The 25,915-nt window shown below is 42.0% G+C and overlaps 3 protein-coding genes across 25 annotated transcripts in view; 2 read left to right on the top strand and 1 right to left on the bottom strand.

Moving 5' to 3' along the window:
* Positions 1-151: 151 nt before the first annotated feature.
* GDE1 (glycerophosphodiester phosphodiesterase 1) lies at positions 152-6,685 on the bottom strand. 2 transcript variants are annotated; one of them, XM_023936686.2, is made up of 6 exons: positions 6,310-6,685; positions 4,891-5,062; positions 3,752-3,857; positions 2,985-3,077; positions 2,155-2,366; positions 152-1,745 (listed from the first exon to the last, which is right to left on the bottom strand). In XM_023936686.2, the coding sequence occupies exons 2-6, from the start codon at positions 4,995-4,997 to the stop codon at positions 1,598-1,600; spliced, it is 666 nt and encodes a 221-aa protein (XP_023792454.1). In that variant the 5' UTR covers positions 4,998-5,062; positions 6,310-6,685; the 3' UTR covers positions 152-1,597. The 2 variants fall into 2 exon arrangements, with proteins under 2 accessions (XP_023792454.1, XP_023792455.2); XM_023936687.2 differs by having other exon boundaries at positions 4,891-5,066; positions 6,310-6,671.
* CCP110 (centriolar coiled-coil protein 110) lies at positions 6,363-22,550 on the top strand. Of its 17 annotated transcripts, none has more exons than XM_086854657.1 (16): positions 6,405-6,791; positions 7,287-7,512; positions 9,467-9,623; positions 10,571-10,699; positions 11,677-13,330; positions 14,012-14,136; positions 14,276-14,459; positions 15,140-15,276; positions 15,606-15,722; positions 15,974-16,075; positions 16,341-16,457; positions 16,618-16,697; positions 17,276-17,338; positions 18,266-18,325; positions 18,880-18,962; positions 22,459-22,550. In XM_086854657.1, exons 3-16 carry the CDS (start codon positions 9,477-9,479, stop codon positions 22,509-22,511), a joined length of 3,051 nt encoding a protein of 1,016 aa, XP_086710783.1. In that variant the 5' UTR covers positions 6,405-6,791; positions 7,287-7,512; positions 9,467-9,476; the 3' UTR covers positions 22,512-22,550. The 17 variants fall into 17 exon arrangements, with proteins under 17 accessions (XP_086710792.1, XP_086710783.1, XP_086710786.1 ...); XM_086854660.1 differs by having other exon boundaries at positions 14,015-14,136; XM_086854666.1 differs by lacking the exon at positions 18,880-18,962 and having other exon boundaries at positions 6,363-6,791.
* A 103-nt stretch (positions 22,551-22,653) lies between these two features.
* Positions 22,654-25,915, top strand: part of VPS35L (VPS35 endosomal protein sorting factor like) — a 48,500-nt gene continuing 45,238 nt past the window's right edge. For 2 of the 6 annotated variants that reach the window (XM_086854673.1, XM_086854674.1), the window contains exon 1: positions 24,860-25,290. Coding sequence is in view for 4 of the 6 variants with exons in the window: in XM_086854670.1 (XP_086710796.1) it covers positions 23,175-23,305 (131 nt within the window). In the remaining 2 variants the exon portion in view is untranslated. Of the gene's footprint in view, positions 23,306-24,782; positions 25,291-25,915 lie in introns of those variants that run through there. The other 4 variants (XM_086854670.1, XM_086854669.1, XM_086854672.1 and 1 more) reach the window with 4 other exon arrangements.

The raw sequence follows: 25,915 nt of genomic DNA on the forward strand, positions 1-25,915 counted from the left end.
TTTTTGTTTTGTTTGGCTCATCTTCTACTAGTACCTGGTTTTTTCCTCCCTCGTTGCTCTGGAATGAGGCACATCCTCTTGCCCATAATTTAGGCTAAAGACAACCCAAACCCAGCCACCACAGGCACGTAAGAAAGGACAAACTACACAGTGCAAGAGCAGAGATTCAATTTTATTGTTTCCCTGCACGTACAGCTGTGGAGTCTGGCTGTGGGCATTGGACGTGGACCTGGTGTTTGCAGTGAGGATGGTGACTCAGCAGTGCCAGGCACTCAAGCAGCAACCACAGCTGGACCTTTGGAGCAAGGGCCATTTGCCACAAAGAGTCATTTGCCCTTCAGTGGGGAGCCCCTGCTGGGCTCAGCAGTAACAGCAGAGGCCACAGGACTGAGGAAGGGGCAGGACAGCATCTGGCCATAAACCTACACATTCTGTAGGATGTGCGCCAGGAGGCTGAGATTGGTGCTTCTGCAGTGCTGGGGGGTGAGTGAACAAACGGAAGAGGCTTTTCTCATCCTGACAGGGAAAAGCACCTCCTTTGGGCTTCCTTGTGCTTGGATGGAGCTCAGGATACAAATAAAAAATCCATCCCCCCTGGCAGGTCCTAGCATATGAATCTGTGATATTCCACAAGTTTGGATTTACCCTATTTGGGACAATAGCACTAATTTTGACATTTTATATCACTGCCCTTCTGCACAGCTGATAAAGAACACTTCCCCATGAATTCTCAGGTTTGTTTATTGTAACTGCAGACTCTTTGGAGTTCAAGTTAAATCTGGGTTACAGTTTCCATACCCCTCTGAGTGCCCTTCAATCATGCAACCAAAGGCAAACTAAAAAGACATTTCAGCTCCATTTGTTCTACTGCTTATCAGCACTCAATAGACAGCTTTATCTTAAAAATAAATACATTCATATGCTGTGTTGTTACTTCATTAGAAGAAACAATTTCCTATCCTCCCTTGGTTCTCTTAAAAGGTCTGGAAGATAAGATGCTACTCAAGTTTCACGTGTTAATTCTCATAATGTTCACATCACACATTGGCTTTTTCTTTCTCATCAGGATTCAGCACAGCCATCTTTACATGCAGGACAGGGAAATACACTCATCTATTTTGGCACCATTATACCCTTATTTCCAGTTTCTGATTTAAGTTCAGTAATGTAAATCATTTTAAGGTGCTACAAATCAACCTCAAATTAGCATACACTTGTAGAACATGCTGTTAAAATTACTAACATCAATTTATGATTTGAAATTTTGACACCAAAATTGTTAATATAAATTTAGAACCAAAATTTAAACAAGGCCAAGGAATAGCCAGAGACTTATCAAGCAACCTGCACAGACAAGGTATGACCCAACTGGGTTGTCAATTTGATTCTTTCACATTACAGTGCTTTCCTCAGACTGTGTGGCTGTGCCACAGCTTTGGCCAGTGCACCAGAGGGTTCCTGCATTCGAGATGTGACCACAGGCAGAAGCCAGCTGCTGCTCTGCCCTTCCCAGAGCTCTCCTCTGCAGTCCATCAGCACTGCTGGATGCCCTCATGGCTGCAGACCTGCCCCAGGAGGGCAGCGTGGTCGGGCTGGGTCAGTAGTGAGGGTCACAGTCCTCCACCAAGCTGTCAGTGATGTAGCTGCAGTCAAGGACACTTTCGTAGTAGCTTTTCTCTGCAAATGTGTTCACTGTCCAGGCAACCACTCGAATTCCTCTGGAAGACCAGTGCCTCACATAGTCCCTGCAAGGAACAGAAACACCCTGAGAGGAGCCTGACACTACACAGAGTTAAGGCAGACAGTGAGGCTACATATGAGTTTTGGTCTTGCATCAGCATCACATCAAGGAACAAGTGTGTCACCTTCTGCAACATCATCTTTCTGTGTTTTCTTATTGTAAACAGGTAAAAGCAACTTTGAAAAGAAAAACTTTTTCCCTTTGAGATTAAATGTAGGCTCTAACAGAGGTAAAAATTCAGATAACAAAGATAGAAGTTTAAAATCATAGAACAGTGTGAAGTAAAGAAATTACCCAGATACCTTATCCAACACTAAATGGAACATTTTGATGAGCACATACTGTGATAACTCCACCCTATATACTAACAGAAGAGAATATCTCCTGATATATGAACAAACCTTAGTACTTACTGAGAAACAAAATTTTTCTGTATGAGAAAAGCTGAAACCCCACACAATCGCCACAAGAAACTGTGTAGGCTCCAGTCCAGAATGACATCCATCACCATATACAAGAAATGCTTCCAGAAGGAATTGAATCGGGGTGTCCCATCTCCCAGGTGACTCAGCTGCCAGGGCCTGTGTGTCAGTGCTGTCACAACATTTCTGTCAGCTTGTCTCATCTGGAGGACCAAAGAGAAAAGACTAATTCATCCAAAAGCCCAGCTGCATTAAATACAATTTTTGAGAGAATGAGTCCTAGCTTGCACTTACAACTCTACCAGAATCCTTCTGTCCTTCCCCTCCAGATCCTTTTGTAACTCTTTTAGAAAGATGTTTACGATATTTCATAGGTTGGTTTTTTTTTTCCAAATCATACTGAATAAGCACCAGCTCTTATGTTAAAGAAATTACACAGCAGTCATGCAATGTAAACAATGGAACTTTACAATGTAAAAAAAGGAAGTAAGTAGACTTGGCAGAAAGAGTTTTAGGAGTAATCTAGAATAAGAGGTTTATTTAGCAGATACCTTGCACACAGATATCTGGCCAGACACCAACTAGAAGAGCAATCACATCTGTCTACCCTGCTTTCAGAAGGGAGGGAATTGCTGTAGATTCCTATTTGCATCTAATGAGTAGAGTGATCTAAAAAGATTATGCATTGTGCTTCATTTGTTTTTAAAAGCCTTAGGAATTTGAACAGCCCAAAAGTAACCTGGAACTGGGAGTTTAATACCATAGTGAAATTCCCAGATGTGACTAAAAAAAAATAAAAATAAACTTTTAGGAAGCATCACCTTATAAACAACATCAGGCATGAAAGAACAGACTATGCTGCTGTTATACAACTGTGGAAATTCCTGGTAGAGTTGTTTCAGGGCATCAACTGCCTGCAATCAGAGACACACAGAGATGTTATACATACACTCATATTTAATTTACACTGCAAAGTTGTTTTAGAACAATCTTTAAAACACTTCCCTGCTGTGTTGCAAGACTGAAATAGAAAGGGAAAAGAACAGCATCTTGTTTACAGCATTAAGACAGAAATGACATTTTGTTTTTTTGCAAAAGAATTTCTGTTCATTACTCTATTTACAAAAATAAGTGGGATTCCCAGTGTTTGAAATACCCTTAAATATGTTGTGGATATAATTTTTTAGTACTACCTAGGCTTTAGTTCAAGAGGAAAATCATTTATTCCTGTATTTTGCTAAGCTAAAGAAAAAATTACTCTAATTTATATAAAATGTTAGTGATGGATCTTGCATTTGCCTTCAGTAATACAAACTATAAATCCCTCGTTGGAGACTGAAGATGAGGTTCTGACTCCCCTCAGCAGAGCAGGGAATTCCCTTTGCTCTGTTTCACATCAGTGCTGTGAGCTGAGTGCAGCACTTACACAAGCCCTGTGCCAATTTTAACTTGCAGCTTCCCAGGACAGCTTTGGGTGTCACAAGCAGCAGACCTGGGCTCCCTCATGGACCAGTTTGAGACCAGCACAACAGCAGGTCAGAAACCCAAAGAAGGGTGAGGGGAGGTGTTGTGCTGCAGTGAGCAGTACCTGATTTGCATGGCCTTTGACATCAAAGTAGATTGTAAGATTGTGATGCATAGACTCCACAACAGCTTCTCTCAGAGTTGGTACCTTTTCATCTTGGAATTGGCTCCTGTAGAAACGGAGAACTCACTGGAATGCAGACAACATACATGTGCACACACATGGGGCTGCACACACGGCTGATTCAAACACAGTTTACTGCTACACTGATACTGGAGGTAGGATCCAGTGCTCACTGGCCCCGTGTCCCACCCCAAAACACCAACCCCAGCTCTTCACCTCCTTCCCCAACTCCCAAAAACAAACTTTCAGTCCCAACTGCTGCCTTCCTCCTGCTCTTACTGCACTCCCCAGCCCTGAGCCAGAAATGCAGGTCCTGGCAGAACAGGCAAGACAAGCTGAGGATTCAGCAGATTCAGCTTCACCCATCAATAAATCATTCCTGATGGGGTGACAGTTCATTCCTTCCTGACAGTGAACAGCAGCTGCTCAGCAGTCACTGCCTGTGGGAATTCCTGCTGCATGACCCTTTCCAGTGAGACAGGGAAGATACTCCCTGTGCCATACACCACAGGTAGCACGTCTGCCGCTCTGGAATTCCCTAATGCAGTGTCTCAGGAGCACATTAATGTATAAAAATATTTACCCCTGCATACCCCTAGAAAGGACCTAATCAGCCATTAGAGTCACAGTGAGGCCACCCAAAATCTGTCTAGCTCCTCTCTGACAGTATAAACCTGATGTATACAAAACACAATCAGTCAAGAAATACATCTGAATAAAATTAATCTTAGAAGTAAGTCCTCTAGCCAATTCTGACAGATCATGAAGATCCTAGTACCTTTAGTGTCCTGCAGTCAATTTAGGACAAGCTTATGTAGAGATTGACCTGTTTCACATTAGTGCCAGTGGATTTTGTCCTCAAAAGCCAGTTTATTTTGACTCTGTTTCACTGTTCCTAATGTACTGCTGGGTAGGGAGATAGAGCCTCAAATGCCTCTGAAGTCAAATTAGAAGTAGCATATAGGACTAAGTTTTAAATTAAAAAAAATAATCATCAGTGATAGATCAAATCAATAATTCTGTTCATCAATAATCATTTTTCCTCTGTTGAAAGTGTAATTTCAGAATAGTTCATTTACCGTAGCCTGTGTTTTGCAGATGGATTAAGCTTCCTGATTTCCTCAAAAGTCAGATCCCGCAGTCTCCCAGCCCCATCAGTTGTCCTTTCGACTGTGTCATCGTGCATGAGAATGGGGACACCATCTGCACTAAATTCAAGATCCAGCTCCACACCCGTTGCTCCATTCTCAGCTGCCTTAAAAAAAGTTTTAAAAATCACATACAGAACAGAAGAGACAGCTTTATGGATTTGACACAGGTACAGCTATAATTAGCTTGTATTTTGGTAAAAGGTAACAAAATATTAATATACTTTTGAGTAGTCGTCATCTGCAGAACACAGCAGGTTTTATCCAAGTATTTTTAGAGCATTCATAGATCAACTGAACCATCTATTTTACAGCTGAAACCATAATGATTCTGCCTGAGTCTTGGGATTGGAACTGTTTCAGGATAAAAATGCAGAAAAGAATCCTGCTCTCTCCTTATGATGTAATAACCCTGGAGGCCTTAAGTTATGTTATTTTCTAAAAGACAAGAGAAGCAAATGCCTACAGTTTACATAACCTACACTCTAACACTTAGTCAACACTCTTCATTCACCACGTGTGTACCAAGCAGTAGATAGATGCAGGCAAATCCCTGCTCCTCTCTGAGGAATGGCTTTATCAGAGAGCAAGAAGCAGCCAGTCCGCCTTAGAATATTTCATACACCTTGTTCCTGCCCTGGATCTTTCCCAAGAACTCTTCAGAAAAACACTTGAGTGAAGTGCTAACAACACCAATTGCTCTAAAGGACAAATGCCCTCCTGGGAAAAAGGACAATGCACCAGAAAGACAAAACCCGGGTATGGACTAGAGGTTACCTACAGGCATCTGCTACATAAGGATTGTGCAGCTTCAGAATTTATCAGGACTAAGAGTCCTGCCTCACACAAAGGTCAGAGATCCTCAAGAGCAGCAATGTCTCAACCTCACAGAAACACTACATTCCAGAGACTGGGACTGTGAACCCTGTTGTGCCTTGATGCCTTGCAGATTTGGCAGCAGTAAGTCATGGCACACAGTGAAGATCTGGTACCAGATTTTCCCCTAACTGGATTCTCATCACAGATCTTCAAGGTTTAAAAAAACAACCTGTTAGTGAGTTGCTGTCCGCTCTCCGTGTGCTGTTGTTACATCAACAAAATACAGTATTTCATTAGCGCTGAAATATTCATCAGCACCAAGGCTATAACAGCTCCCACAAGATACAGATCTGATCAGAAGTTCCCTTTGGGATGAAGGATCAACCACCCACACAGCTTCCAGCAGCTACCGGAAGAACAGCCGGAGATACGGTGAGAAAGGCTTGGTGCTGGAAGGGCGGATTATCAGACACAACCCAGCAGCCCCCCCAGGCTGAGGCTGTGTCCCGCCAGCCCCGGGCCCGTGCTGACCTGTCGGATGGCCGCCAGCGTGTTCTCGGGCGCGTCGTGCGCTCCGCCGCGGTGCGCGATGCGGGCGGCGGCGCCGCGGGGCCGCAGGACGCGCTGCGCGCTCTGGGGCGCCGCGGGCTCCAGGGCCAAGAGGTGCAGCGCCAGGTAGAGCCCGGCCGGCAGCAGGCAGGCCAGGGCAGGGCTGCGGCTCAGCGCCAGCGCCAGCGCCATTAGCGCCGTCAGGGAGCTCAGCAGGCTCTCCCCGTGGCACAGCATGGCGGGGCCGGGGCCGGGGCCGGGGCCGGGGCCGGGGCCGGGGTCACAGTCGCTGTCAGGCCGGAACCGCGGCCGCCGCCTCTCCTCAGGCCAAGCGTGACGGCGGCGCCATCATCCAGCCAATCAGCACTCGGCTGTAACCGCAGCAGCCAATCAGCGCCCGCAGCGTCGGTCCCGCGCCCGCCGGCCGCGGTAAGGGCGGGCCCGGGCCCTGAGCACCTCCTCAGGTAACGCTGGGAGAGGCACCCCAGGAAACACGGGCTGTTCCTGTTAAAATATGGGGCACCGAGGGAAACACGGGCCGTTCCTGTTAAAATATGGGGCACCGAGGGAAACACGGGCCGTTCCTGTTAAAATATGGGGCACCGAGGGAAACACGGGCCGTTCCTGTTAAAATATGGGGCACCGAGGGAAACACGGGCCGTTCCTGTTAAAATATGGGGCACCGAGGGAAACACGGGCTGTTCCTGCTAAAACACGGGCCACTGAGCGAAACGGGGTCTGATAGAACATGGTGCGGATAAAAGTAAATGGTGCTAATGGAAGGAAAGCTGGCGCTGTCCAGGGAGTGGCAGAACACCCGTGTGTATGGAGAGTGTCGAGGGCTTTCTGCAGCTGCCTGTGCCAGCTAGCTAATTACAAACGTAACATCCATAGTGATTATTTTCCAACTAGTTGCTGGGTTTGTTATATAAACGTTATATATTGTATGTTTTATGTAGCTGACCGCGGTTGTGCGTGCCCGGGAGCCGTGGGAGGAGCAGGCCGTGCCTCCTGGCCGGCCACAGGCGGCTCCGGGCACCTGACACCCGCATCAACATCCGCGGGGATCCAGGGGGATGAGCAGCGAGACACCAAAACAACCGGTTAAGTGAAGGCTGGAGAAACTGGGCTTGTTTAGTCTAGAAGTGGAATATCAAAGCAGAGGAGCTAGCAGTTTGTGTTAACGTAAGTGGGGGTTTTTACCCTCTTTTTGGTGTCTGTGGGAAGGATGGGACCAGCTGACTTTCCAGTGAGATGCTCTGACCAACGAGAGGTAGACAGGCATGAGGTGATCTTCTGAACTGTTGGAGTGGGGGTTTTTGTGTGTTTTCTTGTTTTTTTGTTTTTGTTTTTTTCAAATTGCTGAGGTGACCACTTGTCACATAGTGTCCCAGCTGGTTCTGAGCATCTCACATACACTGTCAGTGGTTTTGTGTTTCTGTCAGGTGTAGCTGAAGAAAAATCAGAGATATATATGGAGGAGCACAACAAATAATAGACTGTCTAATTAGATGTCTAACATATTTTAAAAGTCTTTTTATGAACAACAGCATTTGTTAAGATCAAAGATAAAGATTAAAAAAAAACCCCAAAACCTCAACGATTGCTGAAGAGGTAACAGATGACAAAGTTGTTTCTTTTAAACAAGAATGACAGCTTTAACAGCCCTAACCACTGGGAATTAGATGCTCCCATATATTTAAATTAATTATGCCTGGGCCAAGTGCTGGCAAACAAGTGTGGATTTTCCTTCCACCTGACCTGCCTGACAGGTGAGTGTTACCTGCTCCCGGACTGGCTGGACCGGCAGCTGGCTGCCGCCCGGGCGGCAGGGATAAGGTGTCTGCTGATGCCCTCATGGATGCTGTTTTCACAGAGCAAGGGAACAGGTGCGCATGCTTATCTTATCACAGCGTGCTCGCTGAAACCAATACCAGCGGCGGCACACTTGTGGTCCTGACTACACAAGGACTGCATGGCCTTGTGTGATATCTGCTAACAGGGGAACTTGTCTGGGAGAACTACGGATAGAAATTGCTGGAAATCGGAGCACTGGGGTGGCGCTCCATCCCCTCTCATCTCGCTGAGCTGGGGCTGCGTTTGCTGGGCGCTCGCCAGGCACGGCAGAGCTGTCCCGCGGTTGTGTGCAGGGACGGTGCCGGGCCACTGCATGCGTCTGTCCGCAGCTCCGGGGGGCGGGGCGGGGCCGCGCGGGGCGGGGCGGGGCCGCGCGGGGCGGGGCGGGGCCGCGCGGGGCGCGCTGGGGCCCGTAGTGCGGCGGCCCGGCCGTTGTGGCGGCGGTTGCCGGGGAGCGTTGGGGCAGCGCCGAGCCCCGCGCAGGTACCGAGCGGTTGGGCGGCGCCCGGGGCCGTGCCGAGCGCTGGGGCCCGTGGGGAGAGCGCCGGAGCCCAGGGGGAGGCGATGCATCGGCCCCGGCCTGGGGCGGGCACGGTGCCCCGGAGCGGGCGGGCAGGAATCGGCCGAAGCGGCGTGCGAGGGAACAAAGCGTTGTCAGGCCTTGCCAGGCTGTGCAGGGATCGCTCCGGTGCCGGCCGGCAGTGACAGATATTTCCGATATTTGGGCGCTTGTAAGGAGACAAGGCTGCAATTTATTTTTTTTTGTGGTGTAAGTGTTGGCGTCTGTTCATGCAGGGATGTATCGAGACAGAGGCTCATGGGAGTGAGACACAAATTCCTCTCAGCCCCCTAAACATGTAAAGGCTTTTTGGTTTTTTTTAATCCACTAGGGCTGCAATTTTGTTTGGGCTGTCTTTTGTTGTTTTTTTTTTTTTAACAGTTGATCAGATCTGTCTCGTTGTGGAAGATCTCAAAGATTTAGTCTTTGATGGAAATTATCTATAGCAGGTGTAGTTTTGTAAATCCTGATTATCTCAATGGTTGCTTTCTTCTCCGTGTACTTCTGATCATCATTTTCGCTCATATATGCCTATTCTCCTTTAATGGGGAAAATAAAGAAGAGTTTTGCAGGCTTTGTTAATGATAGGAAGAAGAGAAAGTTAATTCAGTTTTCCAATGTAGAATTTGCTTCCCAAAATACAGTGACACAATTAATGGTGATGTTGTTTTCCTGTCAAGATCTTGGAAGTACATGGAAGAGTAATGTTATTATTCTTTGCAGCTTAGGTAATATGAAGATGGAGGACTATGAAATATTCTGTAGGAAGCATCTTTCCAGAATCCAAGAAGAGGCAATAAAAGGAGAAACCTCTTTGACTGCTCAGAACAAAAATATCTCCTTCATTCAATTCTATGGCATCCCTGTGCTTTCCCCTCTGGTAAGGCCTTTTTTACTCCTTTTCTTCCCTGCTGTGCTGTGTTATTGGCACTGGCGTTAACGTGCACATGTAATGGTTATGATTCTACTGAAGGTGTCTGTGTCAGCAGCATCTGACCTGCTGCTTAGTGTATTCTAAGCATTCCTAGCCTTAATCTTACAAAGTAAGGGTTTCTCCCCCTCACACTGACTACATTTAATTTAATTTTTCAGAAGTTATCTTCCTAAGGGGAGCACAAATGTTGATGGTTTTCAATAATGTTACTGCTGGGCTTCTTGTAAAATTATATTGACATTTCAAATATTGAACATGTGAATTAGTTTAATGGTCTAAAAAAAATGAGAATGAGAAATACTGAGATAGTTAAAAAGCTTTTATGGAAATTTTTTTGCATGCATTTGCATCTTTCTCTAATGTATTCCACAGGCTCATCAATTATGTTAAGTCATTATGTGCTAATGCAAACAGACCTAAGCTGAAGATTGTTGGTAGTTCCTGCAATACTGCAGCTGACTTCCTTGTTTAAGTGATGGGAAGAAATGGGAGAGAATCTCTAACCATATCCAAAAATCACTATACAGACATAAATTGTGGATATATTGTCATATTCTTTATTTATAAATGCATAGATATTGTAAGGTTTTCTAGAAAAAATGTCTGAGTCCTGTGTCAGTTTGATACTGCAGTGTGTAATTCTCATGGAAAAGTTAATAAATGATTTTTTAAATTGATGTTCATTTGCGTGGGTGCCAAGAAGGCATTTTGTACACCTTCCCTTAAATTGGTTGCGAAGAAGCTGGTATTTAAAATGTGCACAAAATCTCAGGTGATTTCTGTTCTTCTAATGGTTTTGTTCTGTTGATTTTCTTTTGAATTTATTTCTCTAATTCTTCATTGAAATTTACATTTAGTGATATAAAACATCTTTCTCACACTCTGTTTTGCAGCTTAGCCTTGAAAAGAAAAAGGAGATACAGCAGTATAAGGAGAAAGCACTGGACCTAGAGACCAGGAAACGGGAGTCCCGGAGAAAAACTTTATTGAATCGTGTTCAGGAGATTGTAGAAAATGTCCAGGTAGTTTTTTTGTCCAAAGCTGTCTCATAGATTTACAGAAAATCACTGCTTATAGTCATATTGAGAAAGTGTTGTTGAGAAAGTGTTAAGTATTCCCCAATATAAACATGAAATGAATAGCAGCTAACTCTTCAGAACCAGGATTTGCTAGTATTTCATGCTGTGTTCTGATAATTGATTATTTACTGATAGTTATTGTATCTTGTTACTCATTGTAGTGCACAGGACTTGCTTTTCACAGCTTCTCTTGCTATATGCAGAAGACAGAGCTCACTGCTTCTTTTGTAAGAGTGTTGGAAACAACTAGATTGTTAAAAGTGAACAACTCCCTGTGTTAGAGCTGCTTTATTTGCAAGCTTCTAGCTTAATCATAAAATAATCTATATTAATTTTTATGATTCCAGAATTAAAATTACCTTCATGACAACTTGAAATTCTGTTGTGTGCTTTAAAATTTTACTGCAACTATTTTTTTTCTTTGCTGCTTCAATGATGAATTTAATAGAGTTTTTAATTTAAAAGACTACTAAAAACATCTAATCAAGGAGTTTTTGTATGTCTCTGGGACAGTTGTAATACAGCCTTTAGATTAAACTGTTGCTTAAACAGTTAATACTGAGTTTGTTGAGTTACCAAGGGGCCAAACAACACTTTGTAGTTTGCATTGTTTACTGAGTGCATGTGGAAACAGTCAGCTGGCTTGGGGTTTGACCAGCAGACCAGGAAAGTGTGTTCAATACAAAAATAATGTAAGTTTTTTTTTCCAAATGTGTTCTTTTAATAACTGAGACACAGCACGTAGGATAATTGTAGTGTGAAAATCTTTTTAAACAAATGTTGGCTGGAAGTAACATGTAATTCTCACTTAAATAAATTTGGTTTTTAAACTTTTTTTTAAGTTCTAGTGAAGTTTGCAATAATCTGAGATTCTGAGATTTCATCGAAAATCTGTCATTTTTTAAAATTTTAATTTGCAGATGAAGAAAGGACCCAGCATGACTGATGTGAACACATCGGAGGCTGAGAGTTCTTGCCCTGATTTGGATTCAAAGGCTTTGACTGACTTAACAGCTCTATCAGATAGCAATTCAGCATGTTCTCCTGAAAAGCATGGTTCCATGAACCTGGAAAAGACACCAGAACTTAGACCATCAGATACTGCAGGGCAAACGACATCAAATGTGACAGAAGTAGTTAAAGCAGCAGAAGAAAACGTTTCTTCAAAGCCAAGTAAGGGTCACTTCTCGGAAGCCGTGCCGTATCCGAAGGCTGCATCTTCTGACAAGGTGTGTAACAAGCTCCCATCTCATACTCTGCAGAAGCAGGAGGGACGAGTGGGGTCCCCATCAGATGAGGATGTCCAAGATCCATGTGTAATGAGTCTTCAGAATCTGATAAAGAAGTCTAGGGAGTACATAGAGAAAGAGCAAAGCAAGCGTACCTCAAAAAGCAATTCAAAGAGGAGTACGAGTGAAAGTCATTCGGATAAAGAAAATGATGGTGTTAAAACAACCGAGTCTGTGAAAGATAGGGCAAAGTTTACAGGAAGAAGTTGCACAAGTGCTCAGGCACTTGATAAACCCAGTCTTAATAAATCAAATACCCTTCTCCAAGGTGCCTCTACTCATACAAATAACACAAATATGTCCACTTTATCCAGTTTTTCTAAAGTTGACATACCTATGAGAGTTGGAACACCTCCTTTGGTGGATTCAGATTCAGATGAGGAGAAAGAATTGAAAAAGAATTCTGTGTTTGAGCGTGACAGTAGCATTGTGAGGAGCCTCACAGGCTCTTATGCCAAATTGCCAAGCCCAGAGCCAAGCATGAGCCCTAAAATGCACCGACGGCGCCCCAGACCTTTATCCATGGGACACATCATTATAAACAACCCTGTGAATGCTTATGAGTTAAGTCCTAAAGGCAAGGGTAGAGCAATGGATTTAATCATGCAAGATATTGCTGATAAAAACAATGTATCTGAATCGGTGCCAAAGTTTATGGTGGACTTCACCACGGTTTGCCCTGGCAGAATTCCTGCTGTCAGCAGGAGTTCTTCAGGCCTTTGTGATGGGTTGGGGGCTGGCAAACCAAATCGCCATTCCTTCGGGTTCTTTGAAAGCAGAGGAACAGTGTCGGCTACGGTGGAAGGACAGGTGGTGATGGACAACAGAGGGCCCTTTAAAGTAGAGAGCAGTACTAGTATGGCACCTCCAAAAGTGAATGAGCCCTTTGGCAGCAGTCAGTCTGCAGTGGCACACAAGATCCTGGCTGTGAATGAAATGAAGCCATCTACTTTGCCAGAAAACACGAAATGTAATTCTCCAATGGAACTCAATAAATCTTACGATGTGGAAAATCCATCTCCACTACTAATGCAGAGCAAGAATGTGCGAGAGCAGATGGATAATACTCCAAATGTTTCTCCAGCAAATGAGCAGTTCCCAGAAAATTTTGAAAAGGTAAAACGTAGACTTGATTTGGACACCGACAACTGCCAAAAAGAAAGCAGTTCCTGTGTTCTAGGAGTTGGAATGGAAGAACAAGAGAAGCAGTGGCTGCAAGAACAGAAATATCCTGTGGGATCAGTTTACATTACCAAGAATGCAGTCCTTGAAAATATGGCAAAAGGTAAAAGATTTCCTGTCCTTGAGACTTATAAATTTTTTTGAGATTTATAAATCTCAGTTTATAAATCTTTTAGAAAAAAACCCAGTGATCATTAGTCATTGGTGTTTCTTTTAAGAAGCTGTATTTCTCTAATTTAATTGGAATTCACAAATACTGATTTCCCATTTCAATCTAGAAGTCGGAATTTAGTTTTACTAAGAAAGTTTTTTTATGCCATGTGGTCTTTATAAATAAGACTACTAAAAGAAAGGATAGCCCATGTAAATGAAAAGTAAACCATATAGGTATTTTCTTCAAATTCAAGACTGTGTTTCTTCTGCATGTGTCTCTACTAAATGAGGCTGAAGTGACACAAATAATGTTAATTCACTCCAGCAAGTGTAACAATTCTTAGAGCTGTGTTTTCCATGTCCCTACTTTAATTCAGGCTTTTGGTGTTAGCTGTTCCATTCACAAGTTCAGTTCACAAATATGAACGTGCAAATATTTTGAAGGACTAGTAAATGATGGGGTTCTGTGCAATACATAATGGGAACTTGATACCAAGGAAACTGGATATCAAAGACATGTTTTTTACTTTTTACTGATGATGCAAATTACCTCCAATAAAGGATGGATGTCTCTGGCAAAGATCATAAAGAAGGAATTTAATATTTGCTTCTTTGTTATGTATTTTCTCAGAAGATATTTTAAAAAATAAAATGCTGGCCTTTGAAGAAATGAGAAAGAGACTTGAAGAACAGCATGCACAGCAACTGTCGATTCTGATAGCTGAACAAGAGAGAGAACAGGAGAAATTACAGAAGGTAAGGTCGACAGGAAAAATTCTAAGCAAAGATTTTGCATTGTATGGAAGTTTGTCAGGAAGCAGTTGGGTTTAAATGTATATTCTGCTGCTTTGCAGAGTTAGAAAAATAGTCTCATGGTTGAATCTTCCTTTTGTAGGAACTGGAAGAGCAGGAGAGAAAGTTGAAAGGAAAGAAGGTTACTACAACGGAAATAGAAATTTCCAAAGTGAATATTAACAGTAGGATGGAGTTGGAGTGGAGGAAAAAAAGTGAAAGTGGCTTGCTGGAAAGTGTGCAGTCTCAGCTGGAGACAGTCCATAACACAAACTCCACCAGCATTGGTAAAACTGGGAGGGAAGAATATAGATTAAGTGTTGTGATATAATTTGTTCTACAGTGTTTGACTGGACCATCCCCACTGTGTGAATAAGTGCAGCGTTCCTGCCCTAGGGCTGCTCAGGGTACACAGAGGGCTGCTGCCCTAAGCTGGGGACAGCATTTGTGAAACAAAGTTTGCATCTTTGTGTCGCTGGCATTTAGCACAGGTTCAGCCATCCTTGAACAGTTCTGTGTACTGCATTTGTTATGTAACTGTTTTAGGGCACATCCAAGGAAAACAAGCTAAGAATAACCTCCTTTGATCAAGGATGAGGATGTGGATTTGCATCATGTCTGAGAAGGATTATCCTCGTGCCATGTAGCTGCATAGCACTGGGCCAGGTGGTCACATTTGTGTGGAAAGTTTGGAGAGGCTCTGCCAAGGGTTCCTAACTGCAAGGCAGTTCAGCTATAGCTGATGGAACACCTCTCACCACTTCCTGAACATTATTAAATGTTTTGTTCTGTCTTCTGTTTAGCAAATTTTGCATGAAAATCAATTAGAAATAGTCAGCTTGCTTCTTGCCTTTGATTGACCTTGTAGACAAAGCTGTGACCCCCAAGTGGAGTGTATCCACAGACACAGGCATTTACTTCATGAGCAGAAGTGTGTGTTGAACTGTGTGTTCTGCTTTCTGTGCAGGTTTTGCTCATACAACACCCAGCACCTATTCTTCAACAAGTGAAACTTCATTCTATCTCTGGGGACCATCAGGTAGTGGAGTTATAAAAACCTCAGTATGCAGGCCAAGTAATAGGATCAAAACTAGGTGGACTCAGGTAAGGGGAAAAAGAAGATTTCTTTTTATCTTAAAAGGTCCTGATGTTTTTGTAAGGCACTGGTAGCAGAAAATTTTAATATCTGTTTCTGTGTCAACTTTGATTACATAAGAGAACTGTGTAGGTTATTTTTCTTACTCATATATGCAAAATAATCATACAGCAATATATTGTTTCTGTCAAATTATGGTGGGTACTTTGAACCCAGTCAAAGCTTTATCAACAGCTTATTTCTTACTTGAAAACTTGTCACTTGATGGATGTTATTTGATAAATAATTCATAGTTCTTGCTTTTTTTATAAAAAGTCTTGAAATTATTTTTTTTAAGGTTTTCAGTCCAGAGATACAAATGAAGTTTGACAAGATCACTGCAGTGGCAAAGGGATTTCTCACCCGTAGGCTCCTGCAGACAGAAAAATTGAAGCATCTTAAGCAAACTGTAAAAGTAAGATCAGCTTTTTTGTAATAGGCAGCTTCTCCTGTTTGTTTTTGTTCCTGCCTTCCATTGACAGATGAAATCCTGCATTTTCTGCTCTCAGATTTTGGGGCTGCACATGAACATGTTTGACTGTTGCACTGCTTATTGTCATAAGGTCCAAGTCAAACAAAGAATCTGCTGTGTGTACTGTTTGTAGTGATTGCTTTGTTATGCAGGGTTATGCCTGGTGCTTACTCTTATTTTCCCATCTTTCCCAGGATACTCTGGAGTTCATAAAAACTTTTCAGTCTGAAGCCCCATTGAAAAGAGGAAATGTGTCAGCACAAGATGCATCCCTTCATGAAAGAGTAATGGCTCAGGTGACACAATTTAATCCTTCTTTTTTTCCTTTCCTAGCTTTTGTAACTTAAATACGTAAAACCTTGAGAGTGGCTTTGTTTAGAGTAAAATGTTTAAAGAAGAGAAGATTCCAGTTTTTTTTGCTTGACACAAAATTACTTGATTTTAAAAATTTGTTTTCAAAATGAAGTTTTTGTTTAGATTGAAAGCAAAAAATGCTTGATGTTCAAAACCACAGGCATGTAAACTTGAATATTTTATTAACATTTTAATGATTCTTTCCAGCTACGAGCTGCTCTGTATGACATCCATGACATCTTTTTCACAATGGAGGCATCGGAGAGAATGAATATTCTGCGTCACGATCGTGAAGTTCGTAAAGAGAAGATGCTCAGGCAAATGGTGTGTTATATTCCAGGGAATGTAAACTGTTTCAGGACTTTAAGTACTGAGTCATTTCACATTTAAGGGATTCTTCCTCACCCTGTACAATGTTTCTTAAATCTAAATTTTTAATTATTCTTTTGTAGATAACTTTCTTCTGTATTCTCTTTTTTTTTAGGATAAAGTAAAGAGCCCAAGAGAACGAGTGCCACTTTCAACAGCTACACAGAAATCTCTGGACAGGAAAAAGTTCATGAAGTATGTGTAGCTCTCCCTTGGGTCAGGAGGGTTGATGTAAGGGGGTTCAAGAGAAGGAGTAGGGGACATAGGAAATAGTCAGGAGAAGTTTATGGAATAGATTTCTTTTCAAACTGACATCTCTGCCAGGATGAATGAGTATAAAGCTTTCCAGATGTGTGGTGTCTTGCTAACTGTATTTTGCTCTCACTTCTAAGAGACTCTTTGTTTGTAAGGAGGAAAAATGTTGGTTCTAAGTTATGCATTTACACTGTAATGGGTGCTTAGTTTATGTTTGATTTTGCAAAATGTAAGAAGTGCGCCAAGTGATTTTATCTATCTGAAGTGCTCAGCAAGAGACACTTGATAGAGTATCTCTGGCAAAGTTTTTCTGGGGAATAGTAGCAGGCATTAACTTGCAACACTGTGGACAGTTGTTACACTTGCTTCCGAATAAAGAAGTGATGATCTGTAGGATTGCTGTGGCAGTATTACATGTAGGTGTAGTTCCTCTTGTAGGCTTTCTCTGAGTGTTTCTGTTCAAGACCTGGATGATGATTTGCTAATTGAAATATGTTTCAATAATTTTGTTTCTCTAGGGCTTCTGAAATGGGAATACCAAGTAAAAAAGTAATCATCAAACACAAAGCTCCTGAAAATCGGTGGGTGATAGTTTCTTAACAGCATTTTAGTACAAGTAACTGTCTTACAGTGATGGATTCTGTGATCTGTACTGTTGGTTTGCCATTGATCATCTCAATTCCTGTTACTATTATCATGAAAACTAATGAAATCTGATTTACCATGGCTCAAGAAAAGGATTTATTAGCTCATTATATGTTAGGAAACATATGTTTTCTTCAGAGTCAGTTCTGAAATTTTATCTTCAGAGGTTATGTATTTATGACTTTAAGTCTTGGTGCTCAGATTTAAGGTTTTCTCTGAGATGCACTATTAAGCTTCAGTTTGGCACCACTACTTTTCCTAATACCCTTTGCTTTGCATTGGAATTATTGATAATGCTTATCTATAGGAAGCTGTCAGAAAAGAAGTGGCTTTCTGTTGTGAGGAAAGTTTTGTTCCTTGACTGTGTGATTGCTCAGGTCACAGAAGTTACAGTGTTCAGTACATGTTGTTCATGCAAACAACAGCTGCTCTCTTATGAGGCCTGTCTGCACATGTATCTCATATTAAAAATCAGATACCTGGCATCCCTTAAAAACATTTTTTATCCCATGTTTACCCAAAAGCCTTGAAGATGTGCTGTCTACTCATACAGTTCAGCCTTCAAGGACTACTGTAAGCAATTCAGCCTTTTTTACCATGTGTTCTCATCAATGACTGGGAACCCAGGGCACTATTGTGGGACATCTGTTTGTGTGCTTTTTTTGTTTCTTTGTTTTAAATAGTGGAAGTAGTAATCCTATTCTGGAATTTTAATTCCAGACACTTTACCTACATGTAATTTGCATTACAAAACATGTTAACCTTTCTGAAATTTGTTAGGTGAAACATGATGCGTAATTTGGTATTTCTTGATACTTTCATTTTTAAGGGGAAAAAGCACTAATAAAGATTTGTTTTAACAGCATACTTCAACCAAACCAAGGACAGAATGCCCCAGTTCATAGACTGCTTTGCAGACAAGGGTAAGAGCACAGCATGTTTCTAGTCTAAAGATGAAACAAAATGCAAAGTGCAAGAACAGTGATTGATGAATAATGTTTACACATAACTGTTGTTCAGAGTAAAAATAATTACTTCTCTCAGTATTTTGAGAGAGTGATGAAGCTTTGTTTTACCTTATACTGCAGGAAAATATTCATTGTTGTCATCCTCTTGTGTATTGTCTTCATTTACACTGTTCCAACATTTCTATTTGTAACATTCATTCCATGAAGCTTTGCTTCCACTTAATGAAATATGTATATTTTTATATGTAGACTGTAATGCCATGGTACAGAAACAAAATCAGTTCCTTGAATAGAGGTTTTCAATCTATTCATGGGGAGATGTTCTCCTACTGAATGTATCTATGTAAGCCATAATATCAGTAGGAAATGTACAGGTGCTCAGGATGAGGCTCTGTGGGACATCGTAAAAATGTTTTCATGCCAAACACATTTTGATAGTGTCTATATTTTTGTATACAGCCTTTCAACTTTGCTGCAAGTGACTTATTAACTCTTTTATATTTAATTAGAACCCCTAAGGCCCCAGAGAATGGGGTTGGGCAAAATAGAAGGAAGGCCTCAGGGAGCAGAGTGTCTAACAAGTCTGTTTCAGGTGTGTAGAAAATTGGTGCTCGGATCTTATAGTAAATAAGTTACTAGTATCTAGAAAAAATTAATTGGCAATATATTGTTTTCCTTTCCTTGTGTACCTGCTTTGCTATGCCTTAAGTCTATCCTATCTCTTTAGACAAACCTGCGCTGGTAACTGAACCATTCACTTTCAAATTCTATAAACATAATATATAGAATGTGCTGCACAGCTCATTTGCTTTCACTCACCAGATGCCCTGTCATAAAAAAGATTGCCAGATATATTCACTGGAACTGTTGAAAAATTGATTGTAGTCAAAATACAGTTGGATTAGAATCTTCATGTAGTTTGATTTTTAGTTCTATACACACATCTTCAGCATGGAGTGTATTGAAAGGACAGGAAGGACAGTTTCAGACTCTCAGCGGGTGTTCACTTATCATACAGTCATAAAATTATATATATATAATATATATATATATATTCTATATATATATTCCTGTAGCATCTCACAGCATGTTTGAGTCTTTATGACCCAAGTTTAAAAGTGGAGTATTTCTGTGCTACCTTTGGTTACCTTTTATATAAAAGGTTTGATAATATTGCTGAACCTCTAATAAATTACTATGAATGATCTTACACAGTTCTTAGTTTTTTAATTAGGTTTTAAATTTCTTAAGTACCAAACCTAGATTTATCAAAAGGTAAAGTGATTGATAGGTTTTAAAACTATTTAAGATCTGGATTACACTTTACTCTCAGGAGACAGAAAAGAGACAACAAAACAATGAAAACCTGTGACAGTTACAGTATTACAGAGGTTGTAAAAGAGTAGTAGTAGTGTTTGGGTGGTGTCAAAGTCAGGTCTGTGAGTCATTCGAGGTTTGGATACCATCCTCAAATTCATGTAATTCACACCAAGCTGGTAACGAACAGCAGTGGTGTTTACATTGTGTCTGGCACCAGACATCCAATTAAGTATTCAACACTCTTCTGTGTTGGCAGTGTGCTGCTCTGCTAAGGAAGTTCTGGGTTCATCTTAGTCATAATTGCCAAACTTGTGACAGGTCATGCTTGGCAATGAAAAAAAATCCTTTGGGATATATCTCCAAATTTCTCTTTGCCTTGTTGCTATTTGTCAAATATCTGGAAAGTCATTGAATGCCATCTGCAGTGGCCTTCTCAAAACTTCAGGCAGATGTTGCTAACCAGCTGTATGCTGGTTAGTTCTGGTTGTTCAGTGTGACTTCATGTAGAGCTTGGACATCACACATGTTCCTGTGGTGCAATACCAACACTACTGCATGCTCCTTCAGGAATAGGTTAGACTTCTTGTACTAAATTAATAGAAATGCATTCTGAAATTATTACATGGGCATGAAAGAAACAATCTGCATAATTTTGCAATAATGAGTGAACTTAATTTAATACAGTTTCCTTTATATATAGATGAAATGTGGATAGTGAAAAGTCTGGCACTATGTTAAACAGGGTGTTGATTTAATTTCTTGTCTTCGTTCATTCCTGACTACCAATTAAATTGTGCTTATTAGAGGGACAAAAAAAGGAGGGCTAGTAAGATACAGCTATTATAAATACATTCAACTTTGATATGAGACAAACCCTCAGAAGAGAATTATAACATACTTATCCAACTTCTTAAAATTTTGTTCTCCTGACTGTTGTTTTAAATTCTATCTGCAAAGTGCTTTATAGCTTTAATACCACTCAGACTGATAGTTACCTTTTTCTCGCAAGAAGACATTGTGTTTAGGAATCCAGTGGCAATCCTAAACTTAGTTTTTGTTGGTTATCACTCCCTCAATCCAACGTTCTGTCCTTAAGAGAAAAGTACAGATTCCTAAATCAGTATTTTTTTAAAGTTTAATTAGTTTAAATCAGACCAAGATATTCCATCAATAGCCTGCAAGCGGGGCCAGGCAGGGCATTTAATGGGGGCTGATTGTGTTAGACAGAAGGTGGTTGAGATGAGGTTGCTCCTACAATACCTCTTCATCTCCTCTGCCCAGTTTCCTTTCCTGTGGAAAGGAAATAAGGGGCAGAAGGCACATAGAATAGCTGGGGGGGTGGCAGCACTTGGCTGAGCCAAGGGCACAGCTTGCCCAGGTGAGATTGTGGGGGCTGTGGAGTTTGTTGGCTTTCAGGCCAGCACTTCAGGAAGCCTCAGACCTGGTGTGTGTGTGAGTAGCAGGTCTGTCCTTTGTCCCAGGAGAGAGGCCTCATGTGATTGCCCCTTGCCACTGGAAAAGGATGGGTGATTAATTGTTTTCAGAAGTGTCACTGTTTTTGTTTGAATTTGCCTTCTGCAATTCCTTAGTCTAGATTGCTATGGAATTTTTGCACACTCATTACTGTAATGTGCTATTACTTGTGTGAGATTTTTTATATAACTTGGAGGGCCCTTGGGGTGAGTTAAGGGGTAGTGTTAATCACTAAGAGCACCATGTCTGTCAGCCTGGTTGTCTGTTCTGCAAGATCCCAGGTGATCTGGGGAGGGCTGGGCCAGTGGGAATGCCTTTTGTTAGTGGGAGCCTGTTGGAATATGAGGGCTCTGGGCATTCCCAAAGCTGCTTTGGCCTGTGCTAATTGTAGCCACCAGACTCCTCTAAGTAACCACTGCAGCTCTGACCAAGAGTAACTGAAGACCCCAAAAAGGACTGGAACTTCCTTTGTCACATTCATTTATTGCCTGGTAGTCATTTCTTTTCCATGGCTGTCTTCCATTCCCACTGCTCTGCACCTGGTGGTATGATTTTCACTGCTTTGTGTAAATGTTTGCTCACACTGCTGCACTTTCTTGATAACTGCTTGAACCTAAAGAATGCTGAGTTGTGCTGCTTCTTAGCAGCCTGCAGTGCTGAACCCTCATTACTGGAAGATACTTGTGCTATGCATAGTATAATGTGGATTTTTAAATGTATGTATGTATATACTTGTTCCCTCTGGAAAGACTTATTTGTTTCTTTCTTTATTATTTCTTTACTTAAGCATTCTTCCTTTTATACTCTGCCTGATGATTTTCATCCTGCACTTCTAATTCTGGTCAAACAGCTGTCTCTTGTTTTAATTAATCTGACAAAAGGAAAGAGTTGTCTTAAGTATTCAACTTGTAAAATATTTTTTAATTGATAATTTGTTTAAAAGTAATACATGGAAATTTTAACAGCCATTTAATCTATTTTGATTTTGTGATAGTTCTTTTAAAAATTTTTGAATTGTGGTTGTAGTTATTTTAGAATAGCAGAAAAGAAGATAGAACAGTTATTGAGTAAAACAATACCATGAAATGCCATTACTTTTAAACCTACAGGTAGTTTTCATAAGGCTTTTGGGATGTGGCATTATGAAAACTGTCATTTTGAAAGTAATCACTGAATGCATAATATTGCTTTAAAAAAAATTGTCCTCATTTTTTTCAGCTATTTTTGTTGGATAATCCTGTTTCAAAAACCATTACTATTAATAGTAATATGATGATGTTTCTACTTATTTTTAGGAGCATATGCAGGAAGAACCCAAAGAAAGAAGCAAAATGTTGTGATAATTTAAGAAGACAACATTCACTGGGATAAAATGTCTGTGTTTTAATGATGGCATTCTCAGCACTGATTTTTAATATTGCATTTTCTTTACATATATGTATATTTAGACATTATAAACCTACTTTGTCATTTTCAAATGACACATTAACACAATCATATTGAAGCTACTTTGAAGCTCTAATGCTTGTGGGAAAACTGCATGTTAGAACTTGTGTACAGACAAGTATTAATATATAAAAGATTCCTAATCTTGTTTATTTAAAGACTACCACAGGGCAACATGAAGGTAATTTGTGACTTTTTCACACTTTCTAATTCTAGTGTCTGACATACTTTTTGCATTACTTAAATTGCAATTATTGTGTATGAGTGCCACCATAAGTCAGTCATGGGTATTTAGTTTCATACCATAAAGTTAAAGCACCTAATGTGAAAAAAAAAACAAAAACCCAAACTTAATTTAAACAAAAGTGAGGTTTAAAGTCAGTAAATTTGTCAGGAGCTGTTTTGAATGTACTTTCCTTAGGTTGAACCAATGAGATTGGTTCAATTTCAGTTCTAAAGGCCTTGTACCAAATGTTTTGCATTTCTGCTGAGCTGGACAGAATCTGGTCCAGATTGACTCCTGGGCTGATGGACACATACTTACACTGACCAAAAATGTGCATTTATGTGTGGTAGATCAAACCACTCTACTGAAAGAGCCCTGGGTTTTTATTGCCCTGCTGTCTACTGCATTTTCTTATGGAAACAACATCTGTCTGATATGGAGATGTGTATGTTCTACAGAAACTTCAGAAGGTAAGATTTTAACTGGTTTACCATTTCAGACTTAAATAGTTATTTCAGTCTGTAATAGTAATTCAGATATGATACATTTAATTGATGACAGTTGCAGTTTTTCTGAGCAGTTTATCTTCTGCTGTGATCTAACAGGCCTTTGTACTGAACTCATGATTTCTGCAGGTGGGGAGCCCCTACCAAATCCCAACACTTTAATATTTATGGATATCTAACATTAAAAGATCATGGTTGTGATTTATCGTAGTCTTCCAACTGATGAATATTATCCACCAGCTTGAGGAGAGCATAATTCTCCACCTTCTTTTAATGAACTTGAGACATGATATTAACAAAGTTCTAGAGGGAAAAGCTCGGCTGTATAATTTTTGCAGTGGAGAACTGACTGACAAAATGTAAATGGAGTTTTATTTTGTTACTTTCCCAGTGTCAATACAATACAACGCACTAAACTTTGGAGGCTTTCTAATGTGTTGACATGAATGTAAGAGAAAAAACATGAACTGAAAAGTTCATTGTGGTAAATAGCATGAAAGAGGGATGTTAATAATGGGATGAGGCCAGTACCTTCATGGGCAGTGATGAGTGGATTGGCTTGACTGTGGCACCAGCCTGTGGCTTTTATCTGCTACCGAGTCTGTCCTCTGCAGCACTTGGTGTTGTTCAGAACAGGTGTTTTATACCAGGCACTAAGTTACCCAAATTCCATGCTTGGAAAATGCAAAAACACTGCCCAAGCACCTCGAAGAGAGACGCTGCTCGGTTTGTTGAAAGTCTGGGACCGTGGCCTCCCCTAATGGTGTAAGTATGAGTTAACAGCAGTGGAAGACCTGCCTCCTTCATACAAACGCTGTGGTGCTTTAAAATCTCAATTGTAATACAGAAGGTGCCCGAGGCAAGTTGCCTGCTCACCCGATGGGCATCAAAGCTGTGTTTTTGTTCCCAGCTTCCCTTAGGAGTGGAAAACATCTCAAGAGAGGAGGAATTTACAGTGACAAGAGCAGCCTCTGTCACAGATGACGAAAGGTGCTGTTGATATAGCAGCACTAAAGATTGATGTTTTTAATGGATGTTTTATGTGCTGTATTTATTATTAGCATAGGCAATATGTTGATGCACAGATAGGTTTAGTGTGTTAGTAGAAATGAATGTTTCCCTTCTCTTAGGGTTTCACATCTAAACCTCTTGTTCTTCAAGCATGTTTCCAGTGTGTAATAAAGCATTATAGCACAAGGGTTTGTTTTTTTTTTAACTTTCATGAGGCCTTTTTCTTGACAAGTGCCAGAATTTGGTTTTGTACTTGCTGTTTTGTATTTATACATATTTATCTTTTTATTTCGTGTGGAATTGTGGTACCATTACAGAAGTCTATTTATTTTTGTACTTTGTTTCATTTTCACCAGTCTCGCTTTTTACTTAAAGCATTCTGCACAATAAACTCTAAATCTTTACCAAGAAGCGCTTTCTTTCCGTGCTGTTGGCGGAGCTTTGCGTTGTCCGCGCTGAGGGCGGGCCGGCAGCTGCCGGCGGAAGGAGCGGCCGGCGCGCGCTGTCATGTGACGGGGCGCAAGATGGCGGCGTTCCCCTGGTGAGGCGGCGGCGGGCTCTGGGGGCTAAGGCCGGCTCTGAGGGCTAAGGCGGGGGTGGCCACCGATGTGCCAGAGGGGAGAGTGCGGGGCCTCTCCGCCCGCGGGGCTCGGGGCAGTTCGGACAGTTCAGGGGACTGGGGGACGCCTGTGAATGGCGGGGGCAGCGGGGGCGCTAGGTGCTGTGGGACCGCTGCCCGGCGTACTGGCTGAGAAAGCCGAGGGTACCGATGACATTCATGACACCCCGGCGTTACACTGAGCTGCGCGGGTGCCGGGCCGGCGGCACAGCTCTGCTGCGGGACGGAGCCGCAGCTGTGAGCCGGGTGGGACGCCACGGCCTCCCGCTATTGCCGCTGAGATAAGCAGGAGCTCCCCGAGCGCCGCCGGCTCTCCCCGGTGTGTTGTCATGGAGTCCTGCTCGGTGTCTGCTCGGTGTCTGCCCGGTGTCCTGCCCGGTGTCTGCTCGGTGTCTGCTCGGTGTCTGCTCGGTGTCCTGCCCGGTGTCTGCTCGGTGTCTGCCCGGTGTCTGCCCGGTGTCTGCTCGGTGTCTGCCCGGTGTCCTGCTCGGTGTCTGCCCGGTGTCCTGCTCGGTGTCTGCCCGGTGTCCTGCTCGGTGTCTGCTCGGTGTCTGCCCGGTGTCCTGCTCGGTGTCTGCCTGGTGTCCTGCTCGGTGTCTGCCCGGTGTCTGCTCGGAGCGAAGGGCCGGAGCGCTCCGCCCGCCGCCCCCGGCGGGGTCACTGCGGGCCCGCTGTCCCGCCCGCTCACTGCTCACCGGTGGAGATGAAGTCTCGTGCTGTGTATTTACCGATATTAGCATAGTTTAATCTCTGTTAGTTGTCTTTCACAGGCTCTTTAGAAATAGACAGGGGCTACAGACAGAGGTAGAGTCAGCTTCTAGCAACGTGCTTTTACAGGAAAATGTGTACATCTCAGGGGGCTACACTGCATAGGACATGGGATTGCTCAGTCTAGTATTTGGTAAAGGAAGGATAAAAGAAGCACTCGTTCTCTAACAGACAAA

The sequence above is a fragment of the Cyanistes caeruleus genome, chromosome 17 (genome assembly GCF_971803275.1).
Source record: "Cyanistes caeruleus chromosome 17, bCyaCae1.hap1.1, whole genome shotgun sequence".
Taxonomy (NCBI): Eukaryota; Metazoa; Chordata; class Aves; order Passeriformes; family Paridae; genus Cyanistes; species Cyanistes caeruleus.

Excerpts from the sequence above, each read along its gene's own strand:
- GDE1 (XM_023936687.2), bottom strand. The coding sequence starts at position 6,564 with ATGCTGTGCCACGGGGAGAGCCTGCTGAGCTCCCTGACGGCGCTAATG. Across the intron at positions 2,367-2,984 it reads TGCCTGATGTTGTTTATAAG|ATGAGACAAGCTGACAGAAA; the intron begins GTGATGCTTCCT and ends TTGGTCCTCCAG. Across the intron at positions 1,746-2,154 it reads CAGAAAAATTTTGTTTCTCA|GGACTATGTGAGGCACTGGT; the intron begins GTAAGTACTAAG and ends TGTTCCTTGCAG.
- CCP110 (XM_086854655.1), top strand. The coding sequence starts at position 9,173 with ATGGAAATTATCTATAGCAG. Across the intron at positions 9,193-9,466 it reads ATGGAAATTATCTATAGCAG|CTTAGGTAATATGAAGATGG; the intron begins GTGTAGTTTTGT and ends TATTCTTTGCAG. Across the intron at positions 16,698-17,275 it reads GACAGGAAAAAGTTCATGAA|GGCTTCTGAAATGGGAATAC; the intron begins GTATGTGTAGCT and ends TTGTTTCTCTAG.